A 27,989-nucleotide genomic window follows, 5' to 3' on the forward strand; every position below is an offset into this window, starting at 1 on the left:
GCAACAACAGTTGTTCCGTCTGTAAACCGCCTTAACCTCTCCGAGAGTCTGCCGCGCTATCTTTTATCCTCCGTTTCACGGAACTTTTATCGTCAGTATTGTAAGAAATAACTTCAGTGTATACTGAATTTGATTATGCTGGAAATATATTAATTGCAATTTTTATCATAAAGGTTTCATCTTACTAATATAATAAATTGGAATGTTTAGATGGATGGATGGATGGATCTCGCCAGAATTTGTTATGGATGTAGAAAATAGTGTAAAAGAACACGATACGTTTATATATAAATATATAATTATTTGTGTGAATATTTTATCTGTACACTTTTATTGGCGAGTATTTTCTTACTAAAGTTTAATTTGAACTCCTCTAATCAAATCAAGAACTGTAAAGGCGTTTAAAACTCAAATTCATTGTTTATTACACAACGTGGGCTATAATTAAAATAAATTTATGTCAAATTGCGGTTGTACGTAATTTGTTTAGGCGAGACAAACAAACGCGTTACATTTAATTTAATTACACGTTTTCAAACGAATTCATTAAAACACGAATAGAGCGAGTTTGTGTTGATTTTCACGTAAAAGAATGCTTAATGCTACAGAGTGGAGGCGACCGTGAATATACGCACAACGTGTTACAACCCCCTAAATGTGGGTGGGGGGGATCAACACCCACAATTAATATGTATTCGTTACTTAATAATGTCGACGATCACTTGTGCCTGTTCCTAAATTAAAATTCTGAGCTGCCTTAATTATCTTTTGAGAACCTCGCTCAGTCTTTGTTAATTTTTATCTAATATTCGTCTTCATTAAATATTATAATTCTACAGCTTAAAATTTGAGTGCTCTTTAAATAAAGTAAATTTAAATGTTATTTCAAAGATTCTCCTTTTAACATAATACCATCACATTTACGGCTAATCATAAAGACAGTGTTGATCGGAAAAATGTCTGAAATTCCAAGAAAACTTGATTTGCTAACAATGATTTTGCTACCAAGTTTGTAAGAAGAAAAATTGAGGTTATAAGTATGTGAGAAAATGGCAAGAGTTACATCATATCACTTGTAACGGTGTCATAGCAAGAACATGTCATAGCATTAACGATCCAGTTTTTTTTAGAAATAAAAACGACCATGACTTAATTCAAATAGATAGAACTTTATACTTGGTTTTAAGAGGCAAAAATGTGCGTTAACTTTAACCACGCTATAGCTTACGTAGCACTTTTGTGGTTACTACTACGAGATTAGAATATGAGAATTGTTATTTTTAACATTTTCCCAATATTTATATGAAACAAGCTGTCACGAAAGTAAAAAAAAATTAGTAGTCTATGTGTTTTTCCGGACTATCTTCTACATCTATGGCCAATTTCAGGGAGATTCCTGTAGCTGTTCTGGAGATACCTTCTAACAAACATCCATCCATTCACCAAAACATTCGCATTAAGATTACTAGAAAATTCATTTCTTTTCTTTTTTGTAAGTAAAAGTCTGACATGTTAGCAATGTTATTAAATGATCGTGTGTCAGTCTCAAGTCGCGAGACATCTGAGCTATTGGATTCCTGCTGTGACGGAATCGTGTTACTACGTATTATACGTGACTTGTGTACTTTGAAGTTAATCACATCTGTACTATGTATTACTTTTAATTGTATTTATACAAAGACATTTATCAAACGTTATTTAGATCAGACACAAGTGGGATTTAATTATGCTATTGTGCCAATCTTTATATATATAATTCTTCTGTGAGTGTGTATGTCACTGAACTTCTCTCAAACGACTGGACCGATTTTGATGAATTTTTTTGTGTGTGTTCAAGGGGATCTGGGGATGGTTTAGATTCACAATTTTGTCGGCTGGACAAGAAATTTTCAAATTAAAGACGTGTAGACAGGACAACGTCTGTCGGGTCCGCTAGTGTATACATATAGAGCTATGAATATTACTTTAAAAGTAATGGTCGCACATACAGCTCATTGATAAAAGATGATCAGATTGAAATTCCGTTTCTTAAGTAACTTGGTAAAACAATAAAATAATATAAATAATTGTATTTGTTATTTCTTTGTGTATTCGCGAATTTCAGTTACATCAGACCAATTAAGAAGTCTGAACGCAGTCTGAGTTTATTATTATACCGCGCGGCCGTGTCCCGCTTTTGTCTCTATCCGTGTCTATTCCGGTGCTCGCTCGTGATACTCGACGAGGCTGCGGTGCGGCGACGCCTTGAGAGCACTCTGTCGCGAATTTTCTTGCCGTCTAACCTCACCTGGGTGCGGATTACTCGCGCATTTATGACTTTTGGTAGAGTAAAAGGATATTGCGTTTGCGTTTCGAGGATTGCACAGCGGTGAGGCGAAACAACATAGCTTTGTGAAGACCCAGCGTCGCGGACGATAGCTACTATGAGTTTAGAAGTTTAGATAAAAAGGAAGATTAAATGTTTACTCATAACCTAAATTAAAAAGTATTCACATTCTGTTAAGAATGTAACGGGTAAACAAATATGCTTACACCTGTTGTATGTTCTTTATTGGATGAGTGTTTAATCATAAGGATTTAGTTATAAGCGATGATCCACGTCCGTTCAAACAGACTGCCGTTTCTATAATCCTAGTGATTACCCTTGCTATCGATCGATCGGCACACCTGTCTCGCTTTCTCCATATCTATATACTAACGTGTTCAAATACAAATGTTCAATCACGGGCTAGGTATCAAAAACGATACTGCATTAGTTTTAGACAGTATTAGTTAGTAAATTATTCAAACTTTCGTGAGATATAGACATTAGACATTATACTAAACTGATATATAAACACGGCTAAACACTCACGTATATACGTCCGGTGGCGGCACCGACTAGTTTCGAGCCCATCGGGGGCCCTTCATCAGGATGAGTGGCACTGGTATTATTTCGCGGACGCGGCCTGTCGCTCGTGAGTGAGGGGATATAAACGTCGACATTTTAGTAAGGCTAGTGTTGGGTCAATACACTGCCACATTTTCGGATTTCCTTCCTAACATTACTTAGTAGAAGAAACGAGAGTCAATGTGATATTTGCGTTGTAATGACGTGTAAGGCGGGTGGCACACGGTTAGCCTGTTTTGTAAATTCATAAAGAAGCGACACGACTCTCATATTTTTTCAAACAATGGAGCGAGAGTCAAGTGCACTTCTGTTTATTCGCGAGAAATCTGTTGGCTTCACTGCCAGAGTAGCGCTACACGAATACAAGAGACAATGCGACGTATTCTATTTTATGTAGCATGCGACTATGTAAATTTTATAGCTATTAATTTAGACTATGTAAAATGTTTGAAGCTACTGTCAAATACTAAACATGAAAAAGCAATTGATTTATTACAAATTCTGTATAAGATTTTTAATTAAAATACCTTTTTTTTCATTTCACGCGGACGGAGACGCGGGCGACAGCTAGTCTTTTTATATTTATTTGTGCAATAAACATAATAACTGTTCTCTTTGCTTGTTACAGGGTGGTTATCCGGCCAAGTTGAAGAAAGTGTTAATAGTGACAGCGCCGTTGTGGTTCAAGGCGCCCTTTCGCATATTGCGGCTATTCGTGCGGGAGAAGCTGCGCGAACGCGTACATACGGTGAGCGCGCCGCAGTTGGGCGCGCACGTACCCCGCGCCAGCCTACCTACGCAGCTCGGTGGACAGCTCGCCCCTGATCACGCTGCTTGGTGAGTAGTAGTCGAGACCTTGTGTCACCAAACCATAAAAAACGAAGGAAGCCAAGATAGTTGTGGACGCCTCAGTACGCAGACTATTTTACTGCGTTAGGTTATAATAGATTTAAATAAAAAATTCTGTCCTTAGCCTGCCTGTAGTATTATATAAACATAACACGAAGCTAGTTTCAGCGTAATTTATGAATGTCTTGCAATTTTATGTGCACAAGGGCATAGAGTAGATAAAGAAAAGGTTAGGAATTTGTAATACGATAGCTTAGAGATTGTGGAAATGGAATTTTATCAGTAATAATATAATAAATTTACTATTATTGAATTTCACGAAAATAAACTCACGGAAAATTACAATGTTCGTGGAATAGATGTTAATTGTTTAAGGAAATTGTTTGCCGCTTTGTCTAATTTCTTAGTAGAAGTCGACATTAAATTCGCTGGAATTAAGGCGCCTTTGGCATTGTTTACTAAGAAACAGTACACTTGAACTATATCGTATTACGCGGCCTCTGTTTGCGCTTCCGTTCAGATATACCTTATTTACATTTAGCGTTTCCTTCGCTTGCACGTTTCATTCTCTGACTTGCATCATTTCTGATTAAATTTTCTGTAAGTCAAATATCGTTGCGATTTCCCTCGAGACTTCCAACTTTAGCATTCAAGAATATTACTTTTGTGGTAAAATTTATTATAATTCTTATAATTTAGTGATGTGAGTATTCATTTCTTAAGGGTCTTGCAGATGTCCATTGCTTTGGTACCTACATATCATAAAGAACCCTGTTAGTTTGCGATGATATAACGATGGTGGTAGCTTATTTTTAGCTCAAATAACCCATATATATGATACGTTGTAGTGAGGTGTCATTATGTGAGGTTATCAGAGCGTGAGGCGTCGCATTGTAAGCCTCTACATCTCCTTGAAATGTACACTCATATGCAAAAAAAACAAAGGGTGACGTCATTTCGACTAGTTAAATGTAACAGAACAGAATAAGGATATCTTTGCAATCACCCTGTACATAATAAGCTGGATTAATACCGTACCGAAAATAAATCTGTCGATTTTATAGGGTACGATATTAGCTCAAATTTGGTTCTATATTTATACATCTATAAACAGTCCAACTTGATATTGAGTACCAAAGACTCATTAAAGATAGGCGAGTCATAAATGTTTTCTGCATTTCCAATTGGAAATATGTTTGAGTATCATAATTCGTAAGCTATCTAGTTTAGTAACGCAAAAGTTCGTAAGTCACGGTCCCAATTTTATAAAAATAATGTTTCGGCAATAACTAAGGTGACCTACCTTTTTATTTACTGTATCTTATATAATCTTAAGTCATTAATAGTACTTTACATTCATTTTGTTTATTTCATGCAACGAAATACTTAAAACAGTTTCAAAGCGGGTGAACAATTATATTGCAGCAACTTGTAAGTGGAACGACTAAATTCTGTTGATTTGTTTATTGTTACTCGTAGCAAGTTTTATCGTCTTTGAATAGAACTCTTATAATATAAAACTTTTTGCTCGACAAGTATTTAAATTGTATATGTTTGTATGTTATTTTCAGGCTGGAGCACTGTAGAAATTGTTATACAAATAATCTTCAGAACAACAAACTGGATGGTGTGATAGACGAATATGTGATTAGTAATTATATACCGCCGGTCAAAACGCAAAATGGTAAATATATTTCTCAACAATTATTTAAAACTAGCAGTCACCCGCGACTCTATCTGCGCGAAATAAAAAACTTAGTAGCCTGTGTGCTTAATGATTATGTTCTACATCTATGCCAAATTTCAGCGAGATCTGTTCAGCCGTTCTGGAGTAACCTTCTAACAAACATACATCCATCCACACATTCACATTTATAATATTAGTAAGATGTAACAATATTGATGTCGTAGCAGATCATACATATTGTGAGTTATGCAATTAGGACCAAAGATACTGTTGATTTAGAGTCCAAAAGAGCTGTTGCCCTAACAGCCTAAGTTTTTTTTAATAAAGTTGTATGTATTGCAGGTGTAATAGAGCACGAGGTGGCACGCGACATGACTAGCGACCGAGTGGCGCGTCTCGAGCAGCCTGACGCGATGCACATCAGCGACCCTCCCTACACGTGCGACACCGGACCGCTCAGGTCAGCACAACCCACACACTACACACAAATACATCAATACATGTACATACGCACACAAGCAAGCATGTTCTCTTTTACGCACTAACCAGTTGATCAGATGACGCTTACTTTGTTTATAAACTAGCTGTCACCCGTGACTTCGATCGCAAGGAAATTATTATTTTTTTAATAAGTAGCCTAAGTATCCTATGTCGAAATGTACCAAACAAGCGATGGCACATTGGTTTTGATTCAGTCCCTAAATAACATTCACTTTTTTTAAGAATCCGATGATTCCAACGTAAATTATCGTATTTTTGAAACGTAAATTATGTTGATCTTCAAACGTTACTTTAAAGTAACACAGAAATGAGTATTTATCAAGTTAAAAAACATAGAACAAGTCCTAAATGGAAGTATTGTGAAATGATATAGGATAGTAGGAGCCATCGAATTATGCGATACGTACTAATTGCGAGAACATTACGATTCTGTAACCTCATTCCACTAAATATCTTCTCATGCGATTTTCATCTTTTCTTGAACAATGCCTCAGAATGTTATTTACTGTTAACTATGCGTGCATTAACAATGCATTTTAACATTTCGAGAGACTGGAAATTTATTTCCCGGGGAAATAGGTCGGGAATTATAAAGCTCGCCAAACGTCCCAGATATTTGTCCGGGCAAGGCTCGACGATTTTCTCCATTCCCCAGCAACCGTGCGAAAATCCTTTCACAAAATCATCGGATTATAAATATGTTGTATACTGTTTTATACAGAAAATAACTTTTTTACTCTACTTTTATAAATATTTTTTTTTTATTTTAGTATAAAAATAAAGTCATCAAAATACACTGTTGATAAACACTTAATGTAGTTTTTTAAACACTATTTAGGTAAATAATTCCAGTTTTACAATTAAATTAATAATCTGGAAACAAAATATTCAACATTCATTTTGCAAAATTAAATAGAAGTTTATTGTTTTTTTTTTCAGACATACGCACGGTTACAATGGCGACATGAAGGGCGGTCACATACACTCTGGAGATGAGGACGAAGTTGACTTGATCAGTAAGTTTATATGTTAAAATACATTATTTCTTATATCTATGAAGAGGCATTGTTCGTTCTCTTTGAAAAAGAACAAGTTTTGTGAACAAAACCCTGTATAAGAAGTTGTAGTGTACATATTTTTTTTTGCAAAAAAACCTTGAAGTATTTGAAGAATTACCTTTTCTATCTCACTCAATAAATTGTAAAAAAATAGACTAGTATTTTAACCTGTTCCACTATATTCATTGATGAGATTACGTCACTTATACCTACATATGGACACATGGACAGGCTATAAACCTTGGTATTTTGTGCCTATTTTATTATCGCCATTTTGGCGCTGACGGTTAGGGTTGTTAGCTGTGGCGTGTATTTGTACTAATATAATAGATAGAATTAACTGTCAGTATCATCAACAGACGCGTTTAAGTTGAAACGAAGTAAAAGTTGTAATTTCAAAGCAATAACCTATCCAATTATAAAGATCATCAAGTAATGTTTCGAAATATATGACCTCCTTTCATAATTTAAAGACAGAAAAAAATATAACTCAACCATAGCCAACTAGATATTATCGTTTGACATATGCTTTTCATGTTTGTCAGGTAATGTCGTTTATTTATTTTGAATGAAATATGATTTGTGTGGTTTTGTGCTTATAACTAAATTTGTGTTTAGTCGTAAAATGAGCGATGGAAAGACCGACGTCGGTAATTACTGAATGATTACATACCTCACAAACTTAAGTCCTTAAAGTAGAGTAGTTTGCAATGTTAAAGACATCAACAACAAAATCAGTTGCACATATTAGCTAGCTCGACCAAGCAATACCACGACCACACAGAAGATAGGCGTAAAGTGCAATTCTTGCGCAATTTCTTGCCTCGCACAGCCGAGTTATGGAACTGTCTGTTCTCGGCGGTATTTTTAAACCAATACGAATTAGAGTCCTACAAGAAGCATACCATTTTCTTAAAGGTCGGCAACGCATCTGCAGTTACTCTAGTGTTGCAGATGTCCATTGGTGTCGTTGAACACCTCGGTGTTCTGCCTTTCCTTTAAACAAAGTTTTCTATCTGATGAGTGTGTGTGCCAGAGACTCAATTTTAGTCCTCTTTCCCTTTCCACGCTTTTCTTATTAGGAAAGGATGATAAGGGGAAGTGAATTTGGCGAAAGACGCATAGGAAGGGAGATGTATGTGCGTCTGCTTGTTCGTTGATGAAAGGTTAGGCAACGCATCTGCAAAAGAAGTAGGCAGCAATCGTATCGTCATTTCGGCGAATTTAGCTCGCCTCTCGCTTTTTTGACGCCTTATGATAAAATTTAGTTTAGTTCTAGCTGTTTTAAAACATCTCAAAACAAATTTTGGCTAATATTTTTTTTAGATTAATTTGTTATAAGGATTAATATTATCCTTAACTTGACTTTAACGTTTTGTATACAATGAAGTTAATTTAACAATGCACTTTGAAACTGAACGGGGCTTAAACTTAATTAAAGTTTTCTAAATTGTTTTCATCGGGAGAGCTACAAGATACAAACAAGAAGAAGGCAAACTCTTATCCGTGTTCTATTTTATAAAATCACTTTATAAAGACTACTTTAGTAGTTTAGTTACTAATTTTAAATTTCTCTTGAAAATTTGAATGAATCAAGGAAAAAAGCAAAGTTTGAATTGATGTAATCTTATTAATATTATGAATGTTTAAATATCGCTAGAATAAATGGTGGTCAGGTCAGGCTTGTAACTTTTATCCAATGACTATCCTAGACATTTTCGCATGAGACTTGGCAGTCAACTCTTCTTGATATATTTTATAGGTCATTTGAAATATTTTGGTGGCTCGGTATAAACCACGTTTATACGGGTATGTGTTTGTGCGTGCAGCTCGCGGCACGTGGTCGTCGGGCGAGGCGTCGCCGGGTCTGTCGGACGAGGAGTGCGCGGGCGGGGGCGCGGGCGAGAGCGCGGGCGCGCTGCTGGCCCGCCTGCGCTCGCTCGGCCGCCGCGGACTTGTCGCCGAGTACGAGGAAATACGCGCGCGTCCGCCGCAGGGCACCTTCCATCACGCCAAGTTAGTATGCTGTTAATAATATTTCCCTTGTGTAGTGCTCATGTTCATTACGTGGGGCTTTGGATATTCGATTGAATAAGCATTTACTGAACTGGAGACCACCTTTCATAACATCACCACTTAACATCAAATGAGATCGTGGTCTAAATGTACTAGGATAGTGATTTCATTTTGTTTTCCAGAACTAGCAATTTCTGGAATAATGTCGCGCAGTTTTTAAATAAATAAACTTGAGTGTTCCAACCCACCAAAAAAAAGTTACTTAGGTAGTCTGAATATGTAAAAAAAAATAAACGAAATCAACCGAGGCTTTCCGGTGTTGAACTGCTAAAAACTCGTGGTATAAATGGTTTCACATAACTTGGCAGGTCTTCACTTCTTGCGAGTTGATATCCAGAACACAATTTTAGGAGTAGTGGGGCGCAGCTGGATATAATTATCATGGGTTGCCAAGATATTTGAGAAGAGTTATACCTTGTTAAATACGAAACATATTACTCCTGTATGGTCTGCCTGCAGTCAATGCACTTGAATTGTTTGTTAAATATTTGTGGTACAATTTCTAGATTGCCAAGTAATCTATCAAAGAACCGGTACACGGACGTGCTGTGCTACGATCACTCGCGCGTGCTGCTGTCCCAGATAGACCCCGAGGATCCCACCACTGACTACATCAACGCCAACTACGTGGACGGTTACAAGCAGAAGAATGCATTCATATGTACACAAGGTCAGTAATAACTAAGTTACAACAAAAAAAGACCATTATTGAAGTTATAGTGACAGGAAATCTCGTAGAAGACGTAAGAAATGAAGGTATTTTATACTTTTGCGTTCGAGCCTTTCGTAAGGAGATTGCTGTCTTTCCATTGCTATCTCAACCTTTCCCCTACTTGTTTGTCTGTCTTAATATATGCTTGCAATGCATACATTATCGATCCATTCTGGGCTCTACACCTACGGTCAATTTTCTAAGTAAGTTTGAATGTACGGTGCGGTGTTGCAGGTCCACTGCCGAAGACGTACAGCGACTTCTGGCGCATGGTGTGGGAGCAGGGTTGCCTGGCGGTGGTGATGACGACGCGCGCGGTGGAGCGCGGCCGCGTCAAGTGCGGACAGTACTGGCCGGCGGCGGCGGGCGCGCGCGCTGTGCACCCGCCCTTCGCACTGCTCACTGAGGCCGTCGATGTTGAAGATGACTACATCATATCGCATCTCGTCCTCACCGATTTAAGGGTAACTATTGGATCTCTAGGTTAAACTAAGCCATGAGTGTTTACACGTATTTACTGTTTTCAATCCTTCAATATTCATATACGTTATAAGTAAATAAATCATTTAGAGGATTTTATATCGTCCCAATTTAATCGTAAGACACTCGATAACCTAAATAAAAAGGAGATATATCATAAAGAACGTAAAGTAATTAATTAAATTTCAAAATGTTGACAAGATAAAAGACAATGTGTGGTGCGTGTTATAAAATGTAATAATTGTTTGTACAGAGTGAGATGTCGCGGCGCGTGTGGCACGGTCAGTACGTGCGCTGGCCGGACTACGGCGTGCCGGGCGGCGGGCGCGCTCAGCCAGTGCTGCGCTTCCTGCAGCTCGTGCGCCGCGCACAACGCACCGCGCTCGCTGAGTACGTACACGCACTCGTACACGTATACGTGTGCGTGTACGTGTACGTGCATGCACACGTTTACGGACGCATACACACACATAATATTTATAGTAGAATTTGATGGAAATGTAAACTTCCAACAAGCCTATATGACAAATTACAACAATATAACTCACGCCCGTAACCGAGAAGGATAGGCAGAGACCACTAACTTCCATTTGGCCCGGTCCAGACATACCTCTCTCGCTTCTACACTCATTCATCAAGTCAATCGAGTATTTTATCAATCAAGACTGTCTGGAATTATCACTAGTATGTATGTTGGATATTAATACATGATGTATTTGTTTCCAGTTTAGGAGACGCGTGGGCCGGTCATAGTCGAGGACCTCCCATAGTTGTGCATTGCTCCGCCGGAATTGGGAGGACTGGTTAGTAGATGCCACTTATTTTTTTTAATGCTTTAATATAACAATAACTCCGCTTTATAATCACGCAACACCGTGACTAGGCCACAAGAGTAGTCCCCTAAATTAATTTAAGCGAACATATATATGTCAACATGTTATTATTGTTACTAACTACTTACTGCTACTACCAACTTCCAAAAAAAAACAAGCGGTAAAAACAGACGGTTAAAATTCACATTAAGTGGGAAATACTGGTTCAATAGTCGTTACAAACTTCCAGATAGCTATTGATATGAATTTATTTAATTAGATGATATATATTAAAAGGTGTTTTTGTATATTAGGTACGTTCATAACACTGGACGTGTGCACGTCGCGCCTGTCGGCGGAGGGCGTGGCCGACGTGCGCGGCACGGTGGAGCGCGTGCGAGCTCAGCGCGCTCACTCCATACAGATGCCCGACCAGTACGTCTTCTGCCATCTCGCCCTCCTCGAGTATGCGGTGAGTCTACCTACTGCATAAATAAAAAAATATGGTCGCAATAGTATAAAAGAAAAATAATACTAAAAAGATTTATTACACCACCTAAAGTTATTTACCAGTCGGTAAGGGTGTGTGGAATTTGTATGACAAATTCCCAGTAACCAATAAACAAGTGTGAGCATACATTGATTAAATTTTCCATGTTTTCAGGTAATGCACGGGTATTTAGAGTCGGCGGACTTGAACGGCTTCGATGATGATAACGAAGATGAATCTGAATGAAGATTGGCTCGCCCCGCCTGCACCGTGCTCTAGTGCGGCTCAACGCCGGTGCACACCGGCTCTCAGCGGTCCATACCGGCCATTATCGCTCCATACTGGCCTACAAATCGGCCCCCAACCGGTACGAACCGGTTGAAACCGATCGACACTGGGCCGCACCGGCCCGCACCGGCCCGCACGTGCGACGGACGCAGCCGACCCGACGCCGGCTCCACTCTCTAGCCTCTACTTGTCCAGAACCGATTTAATCCGGCTTCTTCTAGTATTAAGTCACTACATATACATATAGATGTAAAACGTTCCTGTAGTCTACATAAGAACTGAAATTTGCATTGATTTTGTTACTTTTATTTATTTCGCATGACATAAAATGTAGCCAAAAAAACATGTATCCTTATTTATTTTCATTTATTTATGTAATAAAGTATGACTGTATGGTTATCATTACGTTTTATCTAAACGCATAAATATACACAAATTATCGAGGTGCTGGTAGAATAAAATTCATTTGTACTACTCGTTTTGGATTTGTGGAATGTCATTTTTATATCACTTATTTTCAATTTAACACTAAATCTTTAGATAATGTTATAATTATGAATATTTATACGGATAGACTGAATATTGTTAACTGTTTGGTCGAAAATTACTAGCGGCATGGATTACTTTTTACAAACTTTGACATAGGTTATGTATAATACAGAGAACGGCAAACACACTAAGAAATAAATAACGCATGTATAAAATAATTAATACTAAAAATTAAAGCAATAGCGAAAATGTACAAATCATATTGACATGTAATACGCAGTATGCAAATCGGCTTTTAGAAAGAGACAAAAATATCGGCTATGTAGAGCGTTATCTCTCTCGTACAACCAGTAATCGACTTACTATGTATGACAGGGATAACGCTATACAAATCCGAAAATGACGTTATCTCTCACACAGGTAGTATAAATGATTTGATAATGTGTGCGACAGAGATAGCGCTATACAAATCCGAATGTAACGTTATCTCTTTCATACGTTGGTAGAAGAAATGACTTAATGCTTTGTGCAACAGAGATAGCACTATACACATCTGCAAGTAATGTTATCTCTCTTTCACATAGGTAATGTGATTTACTGCTTTGTGCGATAGAGACGGCGCACTATGAAGTTGAAATTGTCGGTTTGTCTCTTTCTAATGGTCGATTTGCTTAACTTAAATGTGATTGTACGCTGCAGTTGATATATATTTAAATAAATCAATAGGGAATGTGTATAAAGTATTAAATAGTAAAGTGTTAGACTCGAGTTAATATAGATTTTGTATTGTTATTTGGTATGAACATATTTCTCTTTAGTCTTTTTTTAATTCGTATGAATTTTCTTTACTTGCATTATTTTCAATGAAATGAGACATGTGTTTATAAAGTTTACATTGATTTGATAAAACTATCAATTTTTGTATATCAAAATGGTTGCCGTAATTCACAAGTTTATTTCACATGAAATAATATGATTTCATATAATTTTAACAATATGACGTTGGCAATCGTATATACGTGGCCATAAAATAAAAAAGAAATATAGAGTTATATAGATATTTTTAAAAATATAATAGTATAGTCGCCGACAAAGTATACTTTGAACCGCCGTCCTAACATGCAACTGACATATCGCAAACGCATCAGCTTAGCCTTGCACTACCCCCCCCTACTGTACCCCCCAGTATTCTTATAAACTTAATGCATGCTGGCGTATAGCATGATTGCATGCTGCACGAAGTATGCTACTTACATCCCATGTATTCTTTAGCATACAAAACTGCTAGAATACTGAGCATTGTTCAATTTTATGTATTCTTACGTAAAATGCGTCATATGTGAGGTTAGAATGAATGAATGTTAGGATTGAGAATGGTTTAAAATAAAGGCCAGTGCGTTTTGAACGAATGAATAAAATTAACATTCAATTGTGAATGATTTTGGAACGAGAAATGTCAACTTGTCTGTAATAAATTGCAGTTTTCATTTAACCAAAATGGCTGACGTGAAATACCAACAGGTAAAGTTGTTGTATTTTAGAAAATATACTTTAAAATATTTTTTGCTCTGGTATAGAATTAATGAAACATTTGGATCGCTAGATGTCGCTGTCATCGATTATATATTAATATTGCAACAGGGTTATTTGTGTACATAGTCTTTTTATATATCTCTCTGAATAGTACGGCCCTTTCATAAATTCTTCGTAAAAATAGCTTTTTTTAGGAATTCCCATTTAACATACTTAAACCAATCTCCATTTAAAAGCTTCGATATTTGAAATTTTGCTTTATTTGGCAGATGTCTCATAAAATCTATTTATATTGTAATAAATTTATGAAAATTAATAAACATAAGTAAAATATATTTGTTACTTATAGTCGAATAGGTCACGCATTTACGAAGAAACCTTCCGAAATATATAAAAAAAAACAATTTTGTCGTATTTTTTTTAGGTTAAGTAAATTGTTAATCTGACGATACTGTTGATTCTTATAAATGTAAATATATTATTGAATATTTTTTCTGTTTAAAATCTAAATTATAACTCCTCCTGTGAAATATGTGTGAAATAAAAAGAAATACTTGTAATATACACAAAGGGTAGTTTCATTTTTTTTTAAAACCAAGCGGAATCCCGATGTAATCAGTAAACTACCGATTTCTGTTAAAAAAAAACGAAATGAAATTTAAATGACAGAACTTGGGGTTTACACAAAGTGCGTTTGCTTCGAAGCGATTCCATAGCGGACTTCAAAAATGTCTCGTGACTGTCGCGCGTTATTCCATACATCTTTGAATTTCGCTATTTAGTCGCTTTGAAGCGAATGTATTTTGTCTAACCCCTCAGGAAGTAAGAAAAATGGAGCTTTCGCTAATCAAACGAAACGAGAAGTGTATTGAAGGTGGCAAAAAAGAGATTGCGTTTTGTGACTTGTCATTGCTAGAATCGAAACTATGCAGTACGTATGACAGTTTTTTTTTTCGGAAACCTTAAAATTAAAAGATATTGTTTTACTAATTTTTGCTTATATAAGTTATTTAGCTCTAACCCAATGGTACTGTATCATTAAAACGGTTGTAGATTCGACCCTGAACGTATTTTTTTATCTACTCTTGAAATTAGTAGCTCACATAAAAAACTTCACATAATTTTACGGAACACTATAGGTAAGGACGCTATCGCACTACTAAAAAGATTGGGTTTGTATACATGTTAAAAATAGCTTAAGATTATAACGATAAACCGAAACTTATTTTAATTTAACTAATGACAAAAATCGAAAACTCCGATCGTAACTGAAATGCTTACCGATTTAAAAATGCATTTAAATATGTAAACAATTGAACGCGCAATTATCTTTTCAAGATACAATATTCATGTAATTATAACTTTTACAAACCTATAATTTTATTGTCAAGCACATTGTGAAGTTCACACAAATAAGTAAATGAAACTAAAAGCTACACGCCCGTAACCCAGATGGATAGGTAGAATATCTACTATTTATAAAAACTATTTCTTCGCTACTGACTCTTTCAGTAGCAATAATATATAGAATTTTTAGGTTAGAAATACAACGTAATAAATTGCATTATTATAAATGCTGCCATTATTTTATTCTTCCTGCAGACACTATTTTGAACAAATTTGAAAGATTGACGATATGCTAATAATTTTTAAATGGTATTTAGTTAACAGCTAGTCTATTAAAAGTACTGAATTCATTTTTTTCACTCAGCTACGAGCAAATAAAATATAAAGCATTTAAATTAAACACAATATTTTAATAAACACGTATGTGAATAAATTACTGCAAATGCTTGCTTTTTTCGTGTTTCAAATGTAGCCTGTTATTTTTATGCCAAGCACACCAACGAACTTCTCATGTCCCACTCTAATTAGGACCTTCAAACTACGTACGGCGTTAATTTATATTTATTAATAAAGTATTTCTTATTTTAACCTCTACTATATAAATTGTCATATTTTGTTGGTGTTGTTATTTTTTCCTATATTTTGCCACTTAACCGGTCTATAATGGTGTTAAGTTTTGAAAATGAATTTCGTCTTTCAACTGCCGCGTTACGATTCAACGGTATCCATCCATATTCATGTCGTGATAAAAAATGGTTGTTTCAGTTCATCTTTTTCAATTCCGTGTGCCTAATTGTTGTTTATTTCTTTGCTCATTCAATTGTTTATTATGATATAAACAATTGTAAATACGCGGAGGCAATTCAAAATGGATCTTTCGTAATCGTGTCTTTATCTATACCATATTATAATTATTTAGCTATACATTATCAAAGACATTTTAAAAAATACTTCGATATTGTTGATGATAATTTATCAGCAATAGAACAATATAGGAAAGAAGAAAGGCAATTGATATTAAAATATACAAAGAAGGCGAGTGATGTTTGCAAATATTGGTTTTATTCTGTTACAATTGCTACATCTTCATTTATACTAAGAGCTATGTACTTAATGATCCTGTCATATATTCAAAGAGAATTTAAATACGCTCAGATGTTCGCCATTACGTATCCGAAATGTATAGAGAACCATAGGGATAATTTTTACGTATTTTTATGCTTGTTTTCTCTTTCTTTCATTTTTGCAATTTACGCAACCATTGTCTATATTGGTTTCGATCCTTTGATATCAATATTTGTGTTACAAATTTGTGGTCAATTGGAAATTTTGAGCCATCAATTGCTGGCATTAAATGAAGTGACCGATTCAAATGAAATTATACAAAGTTTAAAAACTATCAACATTAAGTTGCAGTGTTTATATAGGTAAATATCCAGTTAAATATTTGCTTTCGACTAATAAAGGAACTGATTTTAATGTTTTTTTTTGTTATTTACAGTTTTATAGATTCTCTAAAATCAAACTTTATGATTTTATTCGAGTATCAAATTAAAGTTGCGATATTTTTGGTGCCTTTCGCTCTATTTCAAATATTTCAAGTAAGTCAATGGTATTTAATGTTAGTGCGATTAACGTTAATATTCATTTTCATATGGTAACATTTTTATTTTTGCAATACAAATATTATGCCTTCCCATCCATCCCCTCATCAGGAAAGTCCACTTCCACTACCCATCCTTTTTTATCAGAAATTTTAGTCCTCAGACTGTACTTGGAATTGCTTCCACTTGACGCCTGTCTTCTGTGTGGTCGTGGTATTTCACCGGGCGAGCCGGGCCAATTCGTGCGAAGATGTTAAAGCGGGCTCTACCACTGTTGTCTTTTTTATCTGTAACAAACAGAGAACTTGTTTGTATTTGAAATTCCATTGACACGCGACTTTTAATAACATTGTCCCTCTTTCTTCTAAGATAATGAGAGGGATAACAATATGTGTTTATACAAGTGTTTAGACAGTAGAAACCCATATATACAAAATCTTTTCTATATTTTTCAGTCGCTGTATCGTCTCGAAGTCAACACGGAGTTTATTGCTTTTCTTTTCTCCTGCACTATTCGTTTATTTTTGTCCTGTTACAACGGCAATCTTCTGTCTCTAGTGGTAAGATTTTGTATTAATATTTACTTTAATAATAGTCTTATGAAGAATAATGTCGCTTTGGATTTTACCTTATTTACTAGGTAGAGATATACGCTTTCAATTACTACGGTCGTCTAAAATTATAACTGATAATAGTATTAAAAATCTAATTGTTAAGTATTTATGTTTGTTCAAATTAATTTAATATCACTGCACAATCCACTTACATTCCATAGGTAAAATTAATCTTATTAGTTAAAATTATTATGACAAACAGACAGCAAAACTAATAAATTTATTTATTAGAAACGTTATAAATGTTTTATTCTTTCAATTTTTACTGTTTACTGTGAAGTTTCTAACCTATTATTTGATTGCAAAGCGCATTATGAATTTCTAACTACGTAATTATTGTTTAGTTATACTGTAATTTTATGTTGTATAATTTCCTCGTCATATTGTTTGTAGTACTTAATCAGTAGTTATATCGTCGTAACCTTATCCGAGAGTGGACAGGAGTTGCTAGAGACGCCCAGACAAAATACAAAAAAAAAGTCAGACGAATTAAGAACCTCCTCCTTCTTGAAGTCGGTTACAAATATGAAGAACTGATCGCCAACCTTTGTTAGTTGGAGATACTCCAAGAAGAACCTTATCAAATAGGATTAGCAATGTCTTTAACATTTGAAAGAGCTTTTTATATTTCCTGTCACGCTCTCCGGTTTAGCGGAATTCATCCAAATTTGGATCGAAATAAAATATGGCTTCTAAGATATGCATTTATCAGCATCGTATCAAGTAGCATTATATTTTTTTTTGCAAATTCAATAATCTGTTATGATATACCGAATAAAGAGTATGCAAAAGCAATTAAAAATGGATCGCTTTTGATCGTATCTTTGACTATACCGTATAAAAATATATTAGCTTTATACTATAGAGATGAATTCAGATATTGTATCGATATGGTAAATGCAGATTACGCGGGAATAAATCGACAAACAAAAGAAGAACAGTTACTAATCAAAGAATATTCCTCGAAAGGCAAAAGAGTTTGTAAACTTTATTTTTATTCAGTTGTAATGAGTGCTGGTGTATTTCCATTAAAAGCTATATATTTAATGATATTTTCTTACATTAGAGGAGAATTTAATTTAACACATATGTATGATATTACATATCCAGAAGCAATAGAAAAACAGAAAGATATATTTTATGTATATATGTGCTTGTTTTTTATATCTTTAATTTTTACAATCAATGGAAGTTGGAATTTTTTTGGATTCGATCCTTTGGTATCGATCTTTGTACTACACGTTTGTGGACAGATTGAAATATTAAGTAGAAAAATAACAGCACTGGCGAATAATAATGAAAACGAAATTATTGAAAATTTAAAAGAAATTAATAAAAAGCTGCAAGAGGTATACAAGTAAGTAATTAAAAATACAATAATTTGTAGGTTAAGTTTTCGCCACAGATAAGAAAGTAATCTACAACAGTAAAAACAGAACCAAAAATTAAAAAAAAAACTTGTGATTATTTTTTTATTTTCCAGACTTTCAAAATGTTTAAGAACAAATTTCATGGAAGTATTTGAGTTACAAATGAAAACAACAATATTTTTATCGTCGTTTACTCTTTTTCAAATTGTTCAAGTAAGTAAAGATGTATCGTCAAACAAAAGCGACGTCTTATATTCTCAGCCTGGGGCTGATTTTCAGTTTACAAATTGAATTTAGAATTTTCCGTTTACTCTTTTATTTATTGTAAAAATAGCTATCGCCCGCGACTCCGTCCGCATGGAATAAAAAAAGACTTAATTAGTTCCCAGCAATTATTCAATTTTTTCTCTCCTTTTAAACCTTCCTTAGACATCCATGAACATTTCAAGACCAAGATAAATCCGTTCAGTTGTTCTCGAGTTTTAGCGAGACTAACGAACAGCAATCGATTTTTTTATATCGATTAAAAACTTGTATGTCTCGGACACCAAGTTTTTATAATTAAACTGGTTTAATGAAAGTATTATACATATTATAGAATTTGAAACATAACCTAGCAATAAGCTTCAATTCTAGTCACTAATAAACAATGTTTGTTAACATATTATGATGTATTTTAGTCACTATCTCGTTTTGAGATCAACTTGGAATTCACAATAATGTTATTCGCCTGTACTCTACATTTCTTTATAGGATGTTACTACGGTGATTTCTTAATGCACAAGGTATTTGAAAATAATTTATACTAGCTGTCGCTCGCGATTCCGTCCGCGCGGATCTGAAAAAATTGTAGCTCCTGTGTACTTTCAAACTATGTTTTACATCTATTTCAAATTTCATTGAAATCCATGCAACCGTTCTGGAGATACCTTTTAACAAACATCTATTCATCTAAACTCTAAACATTCGCATTTATAATATTAGTTAGATATGTTAAATACCACCATCAAAAATATATCTATGGAGAGCAAGTAATAAGACCGTGTAAAAAGTAAATTTGTTATCTCTACCTAGTAAATAGCGATAATTTACTAAATGTATGTTTAAAATGTAAAATGGAATTTTTCAAAACTTGATCGTAAGTCAGTATTATTTCTAAATTGTTTTTATATATTTTGAAATCAATTTATTTTAAAGAGCATTATACTGGTAACATTTTCAGGGTGTTAAGCTCAGAGAATCAATTTACTGTTGCGGTTGGGAAAAACAGTCGAATATCAAAATAAGGAAGACCGTGTTACTTATGATGACGAGATGCAATAATCCTCCGAGTATAAGATCTGTTTTCTATCCTGTTAATCTCGAGACATTCTCTGAGGTATGAATTGATTTTATCTAGCTAAATAAGGAGTTAACTCTCTACATCTATGACAACTTTCAAACAAACATTCGCATTTATAATATTAGTAAGATATTAATTAAATTACAGTACCTGGATGACCGTGTTTAATTGTGTTTTTTCGAAATTATATTCAAGTACGAATTACTAATAAAATGATGAAATATGAATAATATTTTTCGATCTTACCGATAGAAAAAGTTAAGTTTATGTTTAAGTTCATTATCAACACGAATAAAATGACATTTTCTAAAAATGATTCCTATCTAGATCGATTCATCGCCCCCCAAACCCCCTATATACTAAATTTTATGAAAATCGTTGGAGTCGATTCCGAGAGTCTAATTATATATATACAAGAATTGCTCATTTAAAGATATAAGATAAGATATATTTAATAATTTGATGTATTTATATTCCAGGCGTGCCGGCAATCTTACGCCATATTCAATATTATGAACGCAGCTTGGTCATAACTATGTACATTTAACAATAGTAAATGAAATAATAAAACTATTTACATATGGCTATTTATATAATTAACTACAGTTAATTAGTCAAACACTATTTTTGCTAGACTTACTGAGAATTTCTGAGACCAAAATCTCCTTTTAAAACATATTGTTGTATGTGTTTTATCAAAGATGTAAAACAGGGATGTCGATATGTTTTATAGCGAGTTTTCGGTTTCAGAAACCCACGGTTAACCATCAAGCTTTTACCGCTTTAAATTAGTATGTATAACACAGTAAAAATATCTATGTTTCAGGCTAGCTACTCAAGTTGTATATTTAGTTTTTCTCACAGATTTATATTGAAAATAAACAATAACAAAATGAATATAGAACTTGCTGTATCATTCCCTCTTGAAAACCGTAAAGCTACAGAGATGACAGGTAGAGATTGAACACGTATTTACTCGTATCTGTTCACCTGTGAGGCATTCTCTGATATTCTGTATAGATTTTAACGTCTAGAGAAGGATTTTATTAAAAATTACAAAAAAAAAATAATTCTATTTCTCCTGTTTATTATAGACTAAATAAATTATGGTAAATCTATTAGGTCTGAAAAACATCGTAATTACTAAAACTTAAAAGTTCAAAAAAATCCAATTTACGTAATCCATTTTTTTATTCTTATTTAAACATTTTTTTTTCTTTAGTTAATAGCATTTTCATTAAGTTAAAGTTAAATGGAGGTAGATAATGAAAGTAATTTTAAAACATCCAAGTTTTACGCTAAGCATTCTGTCTTGTTATATCTTTGTCGAAAATTTCCAAATAATCAATTAATGAACTAATGAAAAGTTAAACGAAGCTCTTTTGTACAAGTTATCGACTTGCCGAATTCTTGAAACAACTAAAGTTTATTACTTGGCCAACTTTTTGTTCATAATTAAATTATCTTTTATAGAAGTTAATTTTACTCTGTGGAAGTGTCTCGTTTGTGATTTAATGGTGACAAATGATGTGTAAAAAACTGAGTGCTATTATTCTAAAGTTCTAGATTTTAAAGCGTGTAAAGTTTTTGGGTTTTCAGTAAGCTAATATGTAATAAATAGTTATTAGAGTACCAAATGTAACATTTTAAAATCGAATTTATAATTTTTCAAATTAGTGTCCTTTGAAACAATTCTACAACTTGTTAATAGAGGTAAGTATGTTTGGAGTTTCTTCTAATTTTACTAATATTGTAAATACGAAGATTTATGAAAATCTAAAGATTTATTTTTTTCGATATAACAGACTAACCAATTTTATTAATTGTTTAGTTAAATTAATTATTTCCGTTCCCTTTTGCGAAAAGAAATGAAGGTACCGTTCCTAAATAAATTGTTTTAGGCAGGGGTTTGGTGTAACTTCAGAAAATTACAGGCCCACCCTAGAGAATAAATAGCGAGGGTGTTTTATACAACCAAAAAACTTAAAATTGCGCCGTCTCCTTCCCTGCAATTTATTTTCCTTACTGACAAAACCTTAATTGACAAAACTCCTCTATCTTATATTAAATTACTAACGAACTTCGTTGCTGCCTGATTTTGCTTAAGTAATAAGTAGTCATCAAATAAAGGATTTGATTTAAAACCCGCAGCTGTTAGGTTTCTATTGTTAGGAAGAAAATGCGACACTGTGCCGGTGTATGAGCGCAACACTAGCCTTATTAAAATGTCAACGTTTATGTCCCCTTAATCTGACACTTGACTTGGTAACGAAAGCGCGCAATTCGCGCCAAAGGATTCTAATGATGTGTAAAATTATTAATAACTATAGCAGTAAAATTTCATTAAATAAAGTTTTGATAGACAAATCTCTCATATGCAGTATAAATATTTTTATATTGTAATGTGTTTTCTAACAAATTAGTCTAAGTGATGTTGGATATTAAAAATAGAAATAGCGAAATTGCCTAACTGTAATCGATGCACAGAAATAGCATTTTTTTTTATAGCATAAGGTGTGACAAACGAGCGAGCGGCCACCTGAAATCGCTGAAATAGCGAAGTGACCGTCGCCCATAGACATACGCAATTACATATGCGTTGCCTACCTTTAATCGCCGGAGGAGAGAATGCACAGAGAGAAAATATTTTTCCTTCCTATGCATCCTTTCATCCGGAAAGTCCACTTCCACTTCCCATCCTTTCCTTATAAGAAAAAGGATGGGAAGGGAAAGAGGACTAAATAAGGCCTCCGGGACGCACACTCATCAGACGAAACGCGGAATTGCTTCCACTTGATGCCTGTCTTCTGTGTGGTCGTGGTATTTCACCGGGCGAGCCGGGCCAATTCGTGCGAAGATGTTAAAGCGGACTCTACCACTGTTAAGCTCTAACATATTTCCCCTCCTCGGCAAATTCGACTTGTCTATAACAATATTTCCCAATAAGAAAAAAGTGGGAAGGAAAGTAGAGGAGTGGACTAAATGCGGGTTCTACCAATGTTAAATCTACATGAAATATACTAGAAAGTTCTGTCTTAATAGTTTGCTATTCATATTTAAAAATATACATCCCAATGTAATCTCCACGGAAAGTCGCTTCTCAATTACACCTACTTCCTCGTTCGTGATAATTTATTACAAACAAGGAACCTGATTTGAATTTCATCTACATAATAAATAACAATTGTTTTTCAATTTCTGTTGTTTAATTTAAGTTTGAATGTTGATGTTTATATTTTACGATAGAATAACAAAAAAGGTTATATGCAAATATTAAGTGGGTGAGGGTAATCAGGGAATTAGGATATGCTTGGTTTTATTTTTTTTAGACACGGTTCTTTAAGGTTACATTTTTCAATTTCAACCTTCTTGGTACACGATTTGATAATAAAAAAGAAATTGATATGTAAGTCAAGTTAATATTTATGGAGTATTTTATAGTTATAACTAATGTTAAAGTAAGAGAGTTGCTCTAACGAAAACTTGAGCTACATTTTTAATTAACTCCGGTAACATAACATACATTTTTGTTCCTATTTTGATGTTGCTGTTGAGTTCACAAACTTTGTTTTTTTTTCTATGTACATCTGGAGCGTATTTTTTAAATTGTAAATTGTAAAGCTTCGTAAATGAAATATGTATTTTTATGAAGTTAAAATTCTTTCATGAAACCACATCGCTCCAGTAGTTAGTCGAACTAAAGGAATATTTTAAATGTATATAATGCATTACACGAAACATTTTGATAAATTAACGATTTTTTCCCTAATTATCAATCGGAAATAATTTAATGTTTTATGTTAAAAATAAATATATATATATTCTTAGAAATCTCAAGGAATCTCATGGAATTTGAATTTTAAACTTTTCTTAATTCAAAAATTAAATTGATTATAGTTGAATTTTGCCAGTATCAAGCATCACGATTCTACGAAATAGGTATCATTTTGAATACAGAATTAAGGCTTAGGATTTCGATTTAGGATTTCGATGTAATACAGTTTCCATATGTAGCAGAGGTGAATTATTTCCCCTCGCCATGCACCGGATATCGGCGCCGCATTGCAATGCTTCTCTGATCGATTCGTAACCTACGTCGTCGTTCACGACAGGCTTTCACACTTCAAAGATTATACTTTTATCTAAAATACACAAATATATATGTTCAAATCTTCATATAACTACTCTCACTTACATATATCATCATCAGCTCATATACATCCCCAACGAGGGGCTCGGAACCTACCCTAAGTTAGGGGTGATTAGGCCATAGTCAACAACGCTGGCTCTGTCCAGGTTGGTTGACTTCACACATATCTTTGAATTTCTTCTCAGATATGTGAAGGTTCCATCACGATGTTTTCATTCACCGTAACAACGTCGGATAAATGTACATATGTAAGTCACAAATCGAAAAACACAAGTACATGGCGCGATTCGAACCAAGGACCTGCAGATTGCAAGTCAAGTGCTTAATATACCTACTTACATATATAAAAGTGTCTATTTTGTTCATAAAGATAAGGTCAAAGATGGTTTATATCTGGAAAATATCCTTGATTTGAAATATGACAATATTTCCGCTTGAACATTTGGATTTAGATATACCATATTGTTATCTGCCAAAGAGAATCAAAGAATTAAAAATGCCATGAAAGAAAATAAGATAATACGTGAGAAAAATAATAGCTATTTTCAGAATATCGTCGTAGAGACTAGTTTAGGTAACTTTTGAATAATTTATAAATTAAAATCTCAGCATGTTGGTATTAATATGTCTTAATAAAGTAACAAAAGCCGCTACAACAGGCTTCTTTTATGAAATTTTTCGTCGGCATCTCTCCGCGCGGCGTATCAAATTAATATTCATAAAGATTCCCCACATAGCCCATACGTAGCTTTGAGTACACCGTTATTGAAAATAATTCTAGCGCACGTTATTAAACTTATATTAAGCTCTAAAAATATCCTTTACCCAGTGAACATTAATATAGGAATCTACACAAGTTCTTAAAGATTTACCGCTCGGTGTATTCCTCAAAGTGAAGACTAGTAATATGGAGGATTTTAGTCTCTTTTTTACTCACGATTAGAGATATTAGAGACTAGTTCCCTATGCGAACACTTACCGTGGATTTCTTATACCAAAATCTTCGTTAAAACATGTTGCTGTTTTGTCAAAGAAAATAACAAGGATGACGATATATTTTATATAGATATTTCGGTCTCAAAAACCCACGCTCAGAGACGTCAAGTTCGATAGTTGTTGCTGACATCGGTTGAACTATACTTAAGTTAAGTAGTTTTGGTCTAAAGATTTTCATAATGTTTTTAGTTAAGTCGATCGTTTAGTGACATGACCATGTTATGTGGTCATTTCATTGGGTCCGTCTTAACTAATTTTGAAGAGTGGAGTTCAATTCGTAGTTTTTCACAGCATTTTATTGACATCACAGGAGTATAATGTAGCGACGTGTCCTTGTTTTTTTATAACAGTGATAGAGCCCGTTTTAACAACTTCGCACGAATTGGCCCGGCTCGCCCGGTGAAATACCACGACCACACAGATGACAGGCGTCAAGTGAAATCAATTTCGCGTTTCGTCTGATGAGTGTGCATGCCGGAGGCCTAATTTCACTCCTTTTTCTTATAAGGAAAGGATGAAAAGTGGAAGTGGTCTTTCCGGACGAAGGTATGCATGTGAAGGGAAAATATTTTCTTTATGTGCATCCCTCCGTCGATTAAAAGTAGACAAAGCATATGCAATTGCCTATGTCTATGGGCAACGGTTACCTCGCTATTTCAGCGATTTCAGGTGGCCGCTCGTTCTTTTGCTACCTTTAAAAAACAGTAGTAAATAGCTCTTCATTTACATTGTTGTTATTAATAGCGTATACAGTTCGTGTAGGTGATGTGGTTTGATTGTGTCCACACCACACATCGTTACCTGCGATCCTTTGTGGTCGGCTGAATATCGTGTTTAGACAAACATAATGCAATGTTAATAGCGTGACAGAATCAGCGAACCGGTTAGCGGTTAACGCGAACGTATCACGCACATTATCGAACCTTTGAATATCACGTAAGAATTCTCGAATACTTGACTAGAAAATTTGATGTTAATTTGCAATCAATCTTTTAATATTCTCAACTAAATTAAGGAGTGAGAACTATTGTTATTTACTAAAAAACTTTGGAGAAGTACTTCAATTGCCAACCAAGCGTGGCGATTATGACAAATGCCACCAATATGATGGCCACAAATGCCGATGAGAACCGATCATCGTGGCATTCTTTGGGGGAGATAGCCCAGCAATCGTTGTCATATGGCTGAAGAGTAAGAAGTTATTATAGATTAATTTAAGGAAATACAATATGGGATTGCTTGACTGTTGAGTATGGGAAAGTACTTAAATGTCTCTGAGTGTGAGTGTAAGACAGGTAATCACTCATTTGGTGACAACTTAATAGTATTGAAAGATGTAAGTTTTTAGGAATTTTTAATGTGTAATAGGATACGACAGAGATATCATTGAAATATGTCGTTTGGCATAAATCAACAAAATATCACAATAATTTATTTGTATAAAGAATTAGATTCAATTCAATCGTCAGGTTGTTTGTACAAACGACAGTTTGAAGTGCAACCGACATATAAATGTCAGTAATTAACTCCAGTAAACAGAACTCGGTACAGACGGACTTTCAAAGTTAACAAGTTCTCAACAACTTGACTGGAAGCTCATCTAGGCACTTGATTAACTTGTATTGTGTGCGTTTGACTGCAGCTAAATATTTTACAAGTTACAATATATAAAACTATACAGACGAATTGAGAACCTCCACCTTTTTGAAGTAGGTTAAAAGTGTTGTAGGTGACAGAGGAGTTTTGCAGTGCCCGCGATATACCACTCTTACGATTTCGCAAACTTGTTACGTTGTTTTTCAAACATGTGATAAACTCTTTCTCCTGCTCATTGTATTCTTCTTCAGTTCTGTGCTCTTCTTAATATTTGTTGTGGTGTTGTTTTACGTGTTACAATAAATTGTGTTATGAAAATACTTATACTTTAGGATTCCGGACCAACCGCTCCTGCACAGACCAAATTGCTACCTTAAGAAAAAAAAGAAGACAAAAAAGTTGTGAAAATAACGGTAGCATTATTACCTGCTATCGCACTAGCGACGCTTAATCATCGCCCCCTCACATTAACTCCTCACAGCGTAATAGAAGCGAGAGGTTTCTCAGAACCGCGTCATATGAAAGAATAGAAGTAGGTGGTGTCTTTCTGCCCTTCTGAGTTACAAGTCAGTTGTTTTGTTGATTGTTGTACTTTATAAAACACAACTAACTTGTATTTTTCATCAACATGATTGTTTTATCTATAGATATTCTATTAAAGCACAATGAATCCAATAACACTTTATTCTTAATGCGTTTATTAAATAGTATGGGATACTTTTGGTGAAATTTTACGTATATTTAATGTAGATGTGTTTAACTCTATATTTATATTGTTTATTGTTTTTAAATAAAACTTTTTGTTGCACTAAATCATTTGCTATAATTTTTAATATAGCCTTTTTTGTTGGAGTAGTATAATCTGCTGAGACGTTCACTGGCTGTTTTAAGTTTTATAAAAGTGTACGTCTGTCATGCGTATTTTAATTATCTTTCAATGAATAAATTTTCCAATGTAAACTTGTGTTCTTAATCTTTTTTTTCGTTGGGAATTAAAAAAAAAACGTTAGAGGTATAAAATCACATTACTGTAAATAAACGATAAATACACAGAAATATGAATATTTAACACAATAAACTTGTTGCAAGTAGCTGTCTTTGTTTA

General features: G+C 34.3%; 2 protein-coding genes across 3 annotated transcripts in view; both read left to right on the top strand.

The window, feature by feature from the left end:
• Ptpmeg2 (Protein tyrosine phosphatase Meg2) overlaps window positions 1–14,422 on the top strand; it is a 48,277-nt gene extending 33,855 nt beyond the window's left edge. For both annotated transcript variants that reach the window (XM_013314435.1, XM_013314434.1), the window contains exons 5-15: window positions 3,519–3,727; window positions 5,311–5,423; window positions 5,769–5,886; window positions 6,867–6,943; window positions 8,815–9,001; window positions 9,568–9,731; window positions 10,008–10,237; window positions 10,507–10,643; window positions 10,980–11,056; window positions 11,380–11,537; window positions 11,730–14,422. In XM_013314435.1, coding sequence (XP_013169889.1) covers window positions 3,519–3,727; window positions 5,311–5,423; window positions 5,769–5,886; window positions 6,867–6,943; window positions 8,815–9,001; window positions 9,568–9,731; window positions 10,008–10,237; window positions 10,507–10,643; window positions 10,980–11,056; window positions 11,380–11,537; window positions 11,730–11,801 — 1,542 coding nt within the window. In that variant the 3' untranslated portion in view covers window positions 11,802–14,422. The remainder of the gene's footprint in view (window positions 1–3,518; window positions 3,728–5,310; window positions 5,424–5,768; window positions 5,887–6,866; window positions 6,944–8,814; window positions 9,002–9,567; window positions 9,732–10,007; window positions 10,238–10,506; window positions 10,644–10,979; window positions 11,057–11,379; window positions 11,538–11,729) is intronic.
• A 1,894-nt stretch (window positions 14,423–16,316) lies between these two features.
• LOC106119279 (uncharacterized) lies at window positions 16,317–20,675 on the top strand. The gene is made up of 4 exons (XM_013314194.1): window positions 16,317–16,639; window positions 16,714–16,813; window positions 20,023–20,178; window positions 20,622–20,675. Exons 1-4 carry the CDS (start codon window positions 16,317–16,319, stop codon window positions 20,673–20,675), a joined length of 633 nt encoding a protein of 210 aa, XP_013169648.1.
• The last annotated feature ends 7,314 nt before the right edge of the window (window positions 20,676–27,989 follow it).

The sequence above is a fragment of the Papilio xuthus genome, unplaced genomic scaffold, assembly GCF_000836235.2.
Source record: "Papilio xuthus unplaced genomic scaffold, Pxut_1.1 DF827461.1, whole genome shotgun sequence".
Lineage (NCBI taxonomy): Eukaryota > Metazoa > Arthropoda > Insecta > Lepidoptera > Papilionidae > Papilio > Papilio xuthus.